The sequence below is a fragment of the Chrysochloris asiatica genome, unplaced genomic scaffold, assembly GCF_000296735.1.
Source record: "Chrysochloris asiatica unplaced genomic scaffold, ChrAsi1.0 scaffold00072, whole genome shotgun sequence".
Lineage (NCBI taxonomy): Eukaryota > Metazoa > Chordata > Mammalia > Afrosoricida > Chrysochloridae > Chrysochloris > Chrysochloris asiatica.
The window spans coordinates 8,346,779-8,357,582 of NW_006408590.1; the positions used below are offsets into that span (position 1 = coordinate 8,346,779).

Genomic DNA, 10,804 nt, shown 5'->3' on the forward strand with positions numbered 1-10,804 from the left:
GCCAGATCTCCCTTCTTCGTGACACCCACACTTCCTTGTCGAGGCGGGACCCTGACATAGGACCTCGACACTTCTGGTCTTCAGTCTTTAGTGTTTAATGTATCAAATCTGTTCTTCAGACGATATCTAAATTCAGGGGGTATATATTTGAGGTCATATTTTGGCTTTTGTGGACTTGTTTTCATTTTCTTCAGCTTCAGCTTTAATTTGCATATGAGTAATTGATGGTCTGTACCACACTCTTCCCCTGGCCTTGTTTTCACTGATGATATGGAGCTTTTCCATCTTCTCTTTTCTCAGATGTAGTCAATTTGATTTCTATGTATTCCATCTGGTAAGGTCCATGTGTATAGTCAGCTGTTATGCTGTCTAAAGAAAGTATTTGAAATGAACAAATCATTTGTTTTTGCAGAATTCTGTCATGTGTTCTCCAGCATCATTTCTATCACCAAGGCCATATTTTCTAACTACTGGTCCTTTTTGCTCCCAAACTTTGCATTCCAATCACCAATAATGAGCAATACATCTTGATAGCATGTTTGATCAATTTCAGGTTGAAGAAGTTGGTAGAATTCTTCTATTTCATCTTCACTGACTTTAGTGGTTGGTGCATAAATTTGAATAATAGTGGTATTAACTGGGCTTCCCTGTAGGTGCATGGATATTAGCCTATCACATACTGCATTGTACCTCATGACTGATCTGGATATGTTCTTTTTGACAATGAATATAACACCATTCCTTTTCAATTTGTCATTCCCTGCATAGTAAACCATGTGGTTGTCAGATTCAAAATGGCAATACCAGTACATTTCAGCTCACTAATGGCTAAGATATCAATGTTGATGGGTTCCATTTCATTTTTGACAACTTTCAATTTCCCCTATTCATACTTCGTACATTCCATGTTCCGATTTTCAATGGATGTTTACAGCTGTTTCTCTTCATTTTGAGTTGTGCCCTATCAGCAATATGAAGTTCCCGTGGCCTTTACTCCCATTTGTGTCATCACAGTGAACTCTACTTGGAGGAGGCAGCTCTTCCCTGGTCGCATTTTGAGTGCCTTCCAACCTGAGGGGCTCATTTTCTGGCACTATATCTAACAGTGTTTCTCTGCAATTCATAAGGTTGTCAGTGACTAAATATTTGGAAGTAATTCGTCACTCTTTCTTCCTTGTCTGTCTTCATCTGGAAGCTCATCTGAAACCTGTCCACCATGGGTGATCCTGCTGGTATTTAAAATACCGGTGGCACAGTTTTCAGAATCACAGCAACTCACAAGCCAACACAGTACAACAAACTGACAGATGAGTGTATTATCCTATCACAGAAATATTGTACTTCAAGATATATCTCATACTGCTCCTTTTGGCAGTGAATGCGATACCATTCCTCTTCAGTTTATTGGTCCATTGATTCAAAATGGCCCACATCAGTCAGCTCAGTAGTGTTTAGGATATGGATCTTATGTGTTCCATTAAAGTTTTGTTGACTACTCATTTTCCTGGATTCATACCTTGTATTCTACGTTCCAATTACTAATGGATGTTTGTAGCTGAGTGCTCATTTTGAATTGTGCTCTGCCAGCAAAATGAAGGTCCTGAAAGCTTTGCTCCATCCAAGTCATTGAGGTCAGTGTTAACTTTGAGGACGCAGCTCTTCCCCTGTTGTATTTTGAGTTCCTTCCAACTTGTGAGCTCATCTTTTGGCAACCAATGCTATTCATAAGGTTTTCAAAGACTATCCTTTCAGAAGTAGTCTACGTCTCTGTACTAGTCTGTGTTAGTCTGTAAGCTCCACTGAAACTTGTCCGCTATGGGTGCTTCTGCTGGCCTTTAAGATACAATGGAATAGCTTCCATCATCACAGTAACACACAAGTATGACAATCTAATGACTAGTGGTCCATCTCAGAGTGACACTAAGGTTTTCAAGACAATCTACATAGGCAGACAGTTTCATCCTTCTCATAGAGTAGCTTCTAGGTTTGAGCCACCGCAGTTAGCAGTCCAATGTTTATTCCACAGTGCCTACAGGGTTATTTTTTTTATTTTTTATTTTTTTACTTTGTTAAAGGCCTGGCTTCATAGAATAATATTCTGTTTCATAATTGAATCCTGCTGAACATTAAAGATGTGGGAAATTATAAATTAGGATAAAAAGAATACTCATAAATCTTTGTGAAGATCTCTGAATTACCTTAATTAGTATTTCAATATGACTGTTGTAAAGTGTACTGTTGAGTTGGTTCCAACTCATAGAGACCTTGTATAGGGTTTCCAAGAAGTAGTTTGTGGGTTCCTTGGAAACCCTATACAGGGTCGCTATGAGTTAGAAGCAACTTGACAGCACTTAACAACAACACAACAATCAAGCTTAAGCTGGAAGAATGATTCTTAATTATTAGCGCCCTTGTGTGGCGCAGTGGGCTAATGCGTCAGACTGCAAAGTCGTTTGAACCACAAGGTCGGTGGTTCAATCTCACCAGCTGCTCTTTGGAAACCCTATATAGGGTCGCTATGTGTCAGAACCGACTTGACGGCACTTAACAACAACAACATAGTGCCTGGCACATAGTAATGAACACTTGTAATGTGCTGTTGTGTCAATTCTGACTCAGCGACACTATTTGACAGAGTAGAATTTCCCTATGGAATATCCTAGGAAACCCTGTACAGGGTCGCTATGAATCGGAACCGACTCCACAACACATAACCACCACCACCACCACCAATCTTAATGGGGAGTCCTGGTGTGGCGCTGTGGGTTTATGCGCCAGATTGCAAATTCGTTTGAACTGCAAGGTTGGCGGTTCAAGCTCACTAGCTGCTCCTCAGAAAAGCTATACAGGGTCGCTATGGGTTGGAACAGACTCAGTGGCACTTAACAGCAATTTTTATGGATGAGATTGTCACCAGATTCCCCTTGGAGTTGCTGGTAAGTTCAAAACACTCACCTTTCTGTTTGCAGCCTAGCGCTTGCCCATAATATCCCCAGGGCTCCTAGTAAATAGAGAGCCGAGTTTCGTTCACAGCACCAGTATTTTGAGAAAACTTTTTTTTTTCCCTCCTCTATTACAAAAATAGGCACACTGGTGATGTAGTGGGTTACATGTTGAGCTGCTAAACCGAAAGGTCAGCAGTTCAAATCTACCAGCCATGCCATGGGAGGAAGATGAGTCTTTCTGCTCCCATTAAACTTTACAGCCTTGGAAACCCTATACAGGGTCGCTATGAGTTGGAACTGACTAGAAGACACACAACAGTCACAACAATTACAAAAGCTGAATAAAGGGCAAGATATTTAGTCTAACTAGATCATTGCAGATTGTGTCTTTATGACCTGGGGGGAAATTTTTGACATTTGTATCATGTTTTCTTATCTATAAAATAAGAAGAAAAAACTACTTAACCTTACAAGACTACTATGGGACTAAAATTGGTAAAATCTCGGAAAAGCTACAAGTTCTATAAATGTAATTTCTTAAAAACAAGATTAATTGTATGCAGAATTACGTACAATGAACATCCTTAGATAGACTACAAAACTGGGCTTTCAAGGAAGATGTGAAATTTCCATTAGACCCTTAAATTGTTTGAAAACAGGACAACAGTCCAGTACGTGTTAAGTACTTGACCTGTTAAATGTGAATTCTAGCCTTGATGCATTCAGGTTTCCTTTTTGTTTTGAGTCTATGCCTTACTCAGGTGGCCATTGTCAGAACTTAACAATTTCCTAAAGTCAAGTTTACTGTTGTGTGTCATTGCTGGTAAAGATATACACTTGCACAGACCAAGTTGTTACTGAGCTCAATCACTGAAAAGATGAGAGGTAGATTTTGATTTTAGTTTCAACTTTCCCTCCCAGAGGAAGACTATATACAGTCTCACTTGAGGATTCTTCTATATAAAAAGGAAAATAAAATCTATTGTTAAAAGCTGTTATTTGTTAAAGATGTGCTTTTGTTTTGCTACTGTCGTTAACTGCCATCAAGTTAATTCCAATTCATTGTGATCCTGTGTAGGGATTCCAAGGAGTGGCCAATCTTGTCATTAGCAGTCCAGTGCTTATCCTACAGTGCCACAATAGGTCTCCAAAGATGTGTTAGTATTGTAGTTTTATTCTTTATGTATTAGAGACAAAGTTGTTTATTGTGCATTGCTAAAATTTCCAGTATGCAGTGATCTTAAAGTCTGTCCTGATGCAATTCTTTAAAGTAGGTAATCTTTCATAACCAATTTAGATCACTTGTTATCATTGAGCCTATACTTGTCATTTTTTAGAGTTTGACCAACCTTTTTCTTGATAAAGTTCTGCACGCTGCAATATATAAAACTTGTAAATATAACCAAACAGTCAGTTGTTGATAGTTTCTTTTCATATGATAAATGTAATCCTGGGAACCATATAATCTCTTCAAATACTTTGCTTAAATATGCAAATGCAAATTTACTATCATATCACATTAAAAATATTTGTTCCTTTCACATTCTATGCTCTAACTGAAATAATTTTAAATAAAATTATTCCATTGCAACAGTTTCCAAAAATAGTGTAAATTAAGCACTACTAAAAAACAATGGAATTTAGTTGATTACATTATTTTAAAGCATCATCTTTTATAAATGTTCAAATGCCTCTATTCCTAAATTTAAGTCACCAAAAATTAGAAGTACAAAATATGCTACGCTACCTCACACTCTCCTGCCTAAAACAGGCTGGATTATATCTCTTTGATTTATACACTGTGACTTTTTCCTGCTGTTTTCCATCAACCTTAATTGTGAAAAATGGTGCCATGTTGCCCTCTTGATATTATTTTGGAGATCAGTTAGGTCTTAAAGCATCCAGATGCATACAGTTCTACACATTTCTGTAGAATTAGCTCACTAAAGTCTGCTTGGCAATATTTTTAATTGACTTACGTGTTCTGTGGGAAAAGAAGAACCATAAAAAGTCTTTGCAATTGCATTCCTCTCTTCATTGGGCTCTCCCTTGGGATCTGAGTGGATACTTGAGTTATTCAAAGTGTCAGCAACTCTGTTAATTCTGGTAGTATCTGATTGACAAAGAGGAAATGGCAACAACTGCATTTTATTCTCCAGGCACTCATTTTAGTGAAAACTTGTTACTTTCTGATCCTATAATTTTGTATTTAAAAAGTAACCATTTCTATTTTCATTTTATTCTCAATATTTTATAGTTTTCCAAGCTTAGCTTTTATATTAGACATTCCATTTCCTAAAACAAACAGAAGATTTTATTATTGCTATTTTCTAAAACTTCACTATAATTTCCCATAAAAATTAATAAATGGTATAAAAATAATTATCTTCTAAAACAATAACTCACATAAAATGTTATTCCTTATTCCCCTGGCTACTGCATTGTCAACACATGTAAACATTTATATAGTGAGCATCTCACCAATTCAGATTAATGGCAAAAATCCAAACCAACTAAAAGTCCATAAGAAAATGGCTATAATAAAAAGCCCCCAAAAGGACTGTCTAGCAGGAGTTACTGGGCTTTGTAACTAGGTAAAAAAATATTTAAAGGGTCTTGTCAATTATATAGGTTAAAGATACTTGTGGTATGTTTAAGAGTATTTTACTAGTTGAATTTCAACAGAATTTTAGACATTTTACTTCCATCTTATTTATATGATTGACAATTAATTTAAAAGAAATTATCTGTAAGAAAATGCTAAACACTAGGCTAGTTCCTGAAGCAACACTAAGCAAACTCTAAAAGAATCTGAAGTAATACATTTTGTTATATTAAGAAAATTATAAATTTATGAAATGATATTTTACAGTGTTTTGGTATTTTCTATTTTTTCCTGCCTCTACAAGATAGGTATTTTTCAGTCCTTAAACACATTTTTAAATATTTTTGTCAACTTTCTTTGAATAAAAAGCCTATATAAGTCTGGTGACCAATCTCAACAGCTTTGACTATGAGATTGCTATTAAAATATGTGGTTATGCATCTTAAACTAAAACTAATTATCTTCAGTTAATATTTATACAATACCTATTCATCTGTAGTATTTTTTATTTTTAAATATTTTACTATGAAATACTTCAAACATATACAAAAATAGAGTATGAACTTCAACATAACACCCAGTATCAATACTCATCAATATGACTTATTTCATCTATTTACTCTGCCCTCTATTGTTTTTATTTTTTCCTAGAGTATTTAAAGTAAAACTTGGACATTATGTCATTTCATGTGGTAGATTTAAGAAATAAAATGGCACCTCTCTTTTCTAAAGTATTTAGTAGTTGATCACATTAATATGGATACATACTCAGGTAAAATGTTTCAAGTAGTGACAAATATTAGTGACATAAAATGTATTATTATCTTGCATTATAACTTGGTAATACAAACAAAAAAGAATGAGCTGGGTTGGCAGCATTGGTGAAGGGCAGATAAAAATAGAAAAATAAATGAAAGAAGCAAAGTTTCAGAAGAAGGTAACTACATAGGAAGGTAACTAAAATGTGATTCTGAATAAACAAGGTTTTTGAAAGGTGTTGAGAATATAGAAAGAAAGGGAATATATATGCACACAAACTAAAGTCTTAGCAACTACATCACTGTATTTGCTTTAGAAAGTAACAAGGAAATGAGAGTAGGTAGTCATTCCTAATGTATAATTAAGGACCTGTAATTGTTGTTTTTCATATTTTAAATCCTTTGATAAAAAAATAAGAATTTTCAAAATGCAATTGTACCACAGTACCAGTTGATAATACTGGCCCAGACTCTGTGGGAGAAAAAAATCCATTTCTATTTAAATAAAATCTTTTCTACTTTTATAAATATAGGTATAAATATATATAATATTTTAGGTTTGGGCACAAAACATTATGAAAGTTATTATTTTAAACAAAATCTTTTTGGAGGTCTTTTATCAAAAATAACAAGTAGAAAAACAAATTTTAAGTTAAAATATAACCTTATATCAAATCTTATTTTCGTACCTGGTTCAACATGCTTCCTAACTTCATCCACACCAATGTTTTTACCAAGTGTCACTGAAACCACCTTTTTGTTTTCAGATGGACCAACTGGTCTTTCCTTTGGCAATGAAAGAATGCTACAAGCTGAAGTGCTCACTATTTTACTTGCCATTGGATTTACTTTTGACCAAGTACCAGGATCTAAAAATTTCAAGTATACTGGAGTTTTCTCAGTTTTTTTATCTGAAGTTGAAAGATCAAAGGCTGACCTTCCACCTCTATTTACTAAATCTCTGCATGACTTTATGTGAAATGAACATGAGTCTTCCTGCTGTCCTTCAATGTAAATTTTTTCTGAATCAGTGTTGTTTAATGACTCTGTTTTTTCTGTATTATTTAACAATAAGTGCTGTCTTTCATTAGCATTCATTTTTGTGTCTTCTGTTATCTGATCCTCATCAGTCTGATTCTTACTGGAAAACTGCATTGCTGTAGTTTTCCTTTGAACAGCAGTTTTCATATCTTTGGCCTGTGGAGAATGTATATTTTCACCATTAGTCTGAAAATGAGGAATACTCATGTTATTGTTCTCTACATATCCTATACAGTCCTTAAATTGACTGCTCTGCATTTCATTCAAATTTTTCCAATGAGTTCTTTGTCTAGGACTTGACTTGGGTTTTACCAACATAGGCACAATATTAACATTTTTATCTGAATTTTCAAGAAGTTTCAAATTATCACTGAAAACAACAGATGACATCAGGTAATTGTTTGCTATGTCACAGGGAATATTCAGTTCATCTTGTTGTGAAGTATCATTACAGACTTGCTGAAAATCTGAAGTTTGTTTAAGTGGCAATATGCTGTATTCACTTTTTTTACTTAAGAGTTGTATTTGTTTCATTTTACATTGTTTATCTAATGACATAATGCTTCTTGAATCCTGTAAACTACATTTCTCACACTGAACAGGATACTCTTTTATATCTTGAAATGAATCTGCTTTTTGGTCAGTATTTATAATTTCCCTCTCTTTAGAGTTTTCTTGAGTGTCTGGAAGCAATCTAAATTGCTGTTTGAATGGTTCATTTTCAGAAACATATTTATTATGAGTTATATTGTGTTCCAACTCATTTAAAATATTGTCAAATGGTTTTCTGTTGTTTTCAACCTCCAGATGTAAATCTGGATGGTGATGATCTAATCCTTCCGTACTTTCTACATGAATCATTTTGGTTTCTATTGCTATATCAGCCACTAAGAAAAGGCTGTTTTGTGATTTCAATTCTGTATATCCATTGTTTTTTTCCAAGCACACCTTGTCTATAATTTCTGTAGTAACTGACTTCCTAAGGTCTGTAACATTCAAGGTTTGCCCTTGACTAATTAATTCTTTATCTATGCAGACTGTTTTGCTTAGAGAGATTTCATTTTGATTTTCATCCTGAGGTACATCACTACCAATTTCATTCTTGCAGTATTTTTCAAGAAGTAGTAAATCTGTCATGATAAGAACATAATAAAATTATGTGTTATATACTAAAGCCTGCCTTTTTAAAAACATATGTATCCCTATTCTTATATAAAAAAAACACTTACTGTCCTGAACCATCTAGTCAATTCTGACTTAATTAGCCTTAAATAGTTCATTATTCAGTAACTACACGAATGCAATGGCACCAGTTTTGCTTAACTATTGAGTTCCTTTTATTGTCACAAGTATATATTTAACATGTTAAATATTAGGCTCTACCCATATTAACTTTTTATTTCATAACAAGTGTTTTATTTTTTTTCTTTTAAAGGAAGCAACCTGGGTGATTACAAATGGTTTTTATTTCTCTATTGTTTCATTTTGGGCATACAATATAATTCCATATAAATACATTGCTAATTGTATACAAAAATAATTTACCCTAACATTTTATACTCTAATTTCTATTTCCATCCAAGTTCCTTTGCATAGTAATATGTATATTACTAAGCAGAAGGTCCTGGCATGACACTGTAGGATAAGTACTGGACTGCTAACCACAAGGTTAACAGTTCAAACCCACCAGCTGCATCTTGAAAGCTCTATACAGGGTTGCCTTGAGTTGGAAATGACTCAACAGCACTTAACAATAACATATATAAATATATATAGGAAACATGGTAGTTCTGTAGAAGCATGTAACTGCGAACCACAGGGTTGGCAGTTCAAGCCCACATCTGCAATGTGGAAGAAAGATGAGGCTTTCTGCTCCTACAAATATCTACAGTCTCAGAAACCATATGATGGGCCACTTGTGATTGTTACATGCCGTCGAGTCAGTCATCGAGTGGGTTCTGACTCATAGTGACCCTCTATAGGGTTTCTGAGTTGCAGCTGGTGGGTTTGAATTGCCAACCTTGTGGTTCAGTCCACTGATTAACCTGCAGTACCACATTAGAACTCTGTCTCTCTCTAGATATACATGCATAAAGATTAATTGCTAGCTGGTTTCTTCAAGACTGACTTTTATTGTTTTTGTTATGTGCTGTGGAGTCGGTTCCAACTCATAGCAACCCTGTACAGGGTTTCCGAGGCTATACATTTTTACGGGAGCAGAAAGCCTCATCTTTCTCCCGTGGAAAGCTGGTAGTTTCAAACTGCTGACCCTGAGGTTCGCAGCCTGATTTGTAACCACTATGCTACCAGAGCTCCTTACTTACTATTTATTATTTACTCTCTGAATATTTTAAAATTCTGAAATAGTCTGTACAAGCATGTAGAATATCTACTTAACTAAGACACTAATTTATCTATATATGTTCTAACCATAGATTCCACGTTTTCAATATAGTCAAAGCAATCTGAATATAAATTTCAGAACTTAAATCAGCTGTTTTTAGTACAATCATTCTCTCTACAACATCTCCACCAAGTGGTTGTTTAGCCTAGGTATGAACACCTTCCAACAATCAGTGCCATCTTTAAACAACTCTTTTTCAAGATAAAAGAATTAGTAAATTATTTCAATGATTACAGAGGGATCATTCGAACCAAGAAAAGTGCTTTAGATCTGGTTAACAGGTGGCTATGGGTGACTCAGAGAATATTCTCAGCAAAGTGGTGAAGGCAGAAACCAGAATGAAAAAGGCAAAGAAGGGAGACCAAGATGTATTATTTTTCCCTAAAAACATTGACTCTAAAGAAAAATTGGAAGGTAGTTTGTTTTGTTAAGGCATATACAAATTAAAAATTGTTTTGCCCAAATATGCTATGATGTCATCAAAGCAAAGCTTGTTATTTGTATGTTCCCCTGAATTTCTTAGAGGCCCCCACACACAGTGCTTTGTATAGAGCAGGTGATAATAAATAAATAATTGTGTTAATTGGTGACTAATACTTTATGGGGGAAACATCTCAATGTATACATTAGAAAATATTAATATAATCTTAGGTTACCTTGCACAATAATTTCTCCTATAGGTGGGCATTCTTTCTTTTCTTCCCTTTCTCTGCATTCAGTTTCTGAACAAAGACTCATGCTATTTTCTTCTCTTATTTCTTGCCCAGAATTAGATTTTTGTAGGATGGTGTCTTCTGCTTTTTTAGCTGACACTTCACTGTTTTCATTATTTACTTGTGGAACATTCTAATGTAAAATATAAAAGATTTATTTTATGTAAAGCAGATTGTTAACATGCATAAAACATTTTTTTTTTTTATTGTGAACTGAGTGATAGTTTACATAGGAGAACATTGGCTTTACACCATCATTTCATTGCAATAATTACAATCTCCTTCATGCATCATCATTCAACAGTATTTGCTTCCATTCCCTCTGTTTTTCTTTTATT

The 10,804-nt window shown here is 34.6% G+C and overlaps 1 protein-coding gene across 1 annotated transcript in view; it reads right to left on the reverse strand.

Annotated features, from left to right (window-relative positions):
- The window catches only part of CCDC73 (coiled-coil domain containing 73), a 173,584-nt gene that overhangs the window by 7,534 nt on the left and 155,246 nt on the right, over window positions 1-10,804 (reverse strand). Inside the window, 3 exon segments of the mRNA XM_006864869.1 lie at window positions 4,925-5,058; window positions 6,998-8,479; window positions 10,410-10,599. Coding sequence (XP_006864931.1) covers window positions 4,925-5,058; window positions 6,998-8,479; window positions 10,410-10,599 — 1,806 coding nt within the window.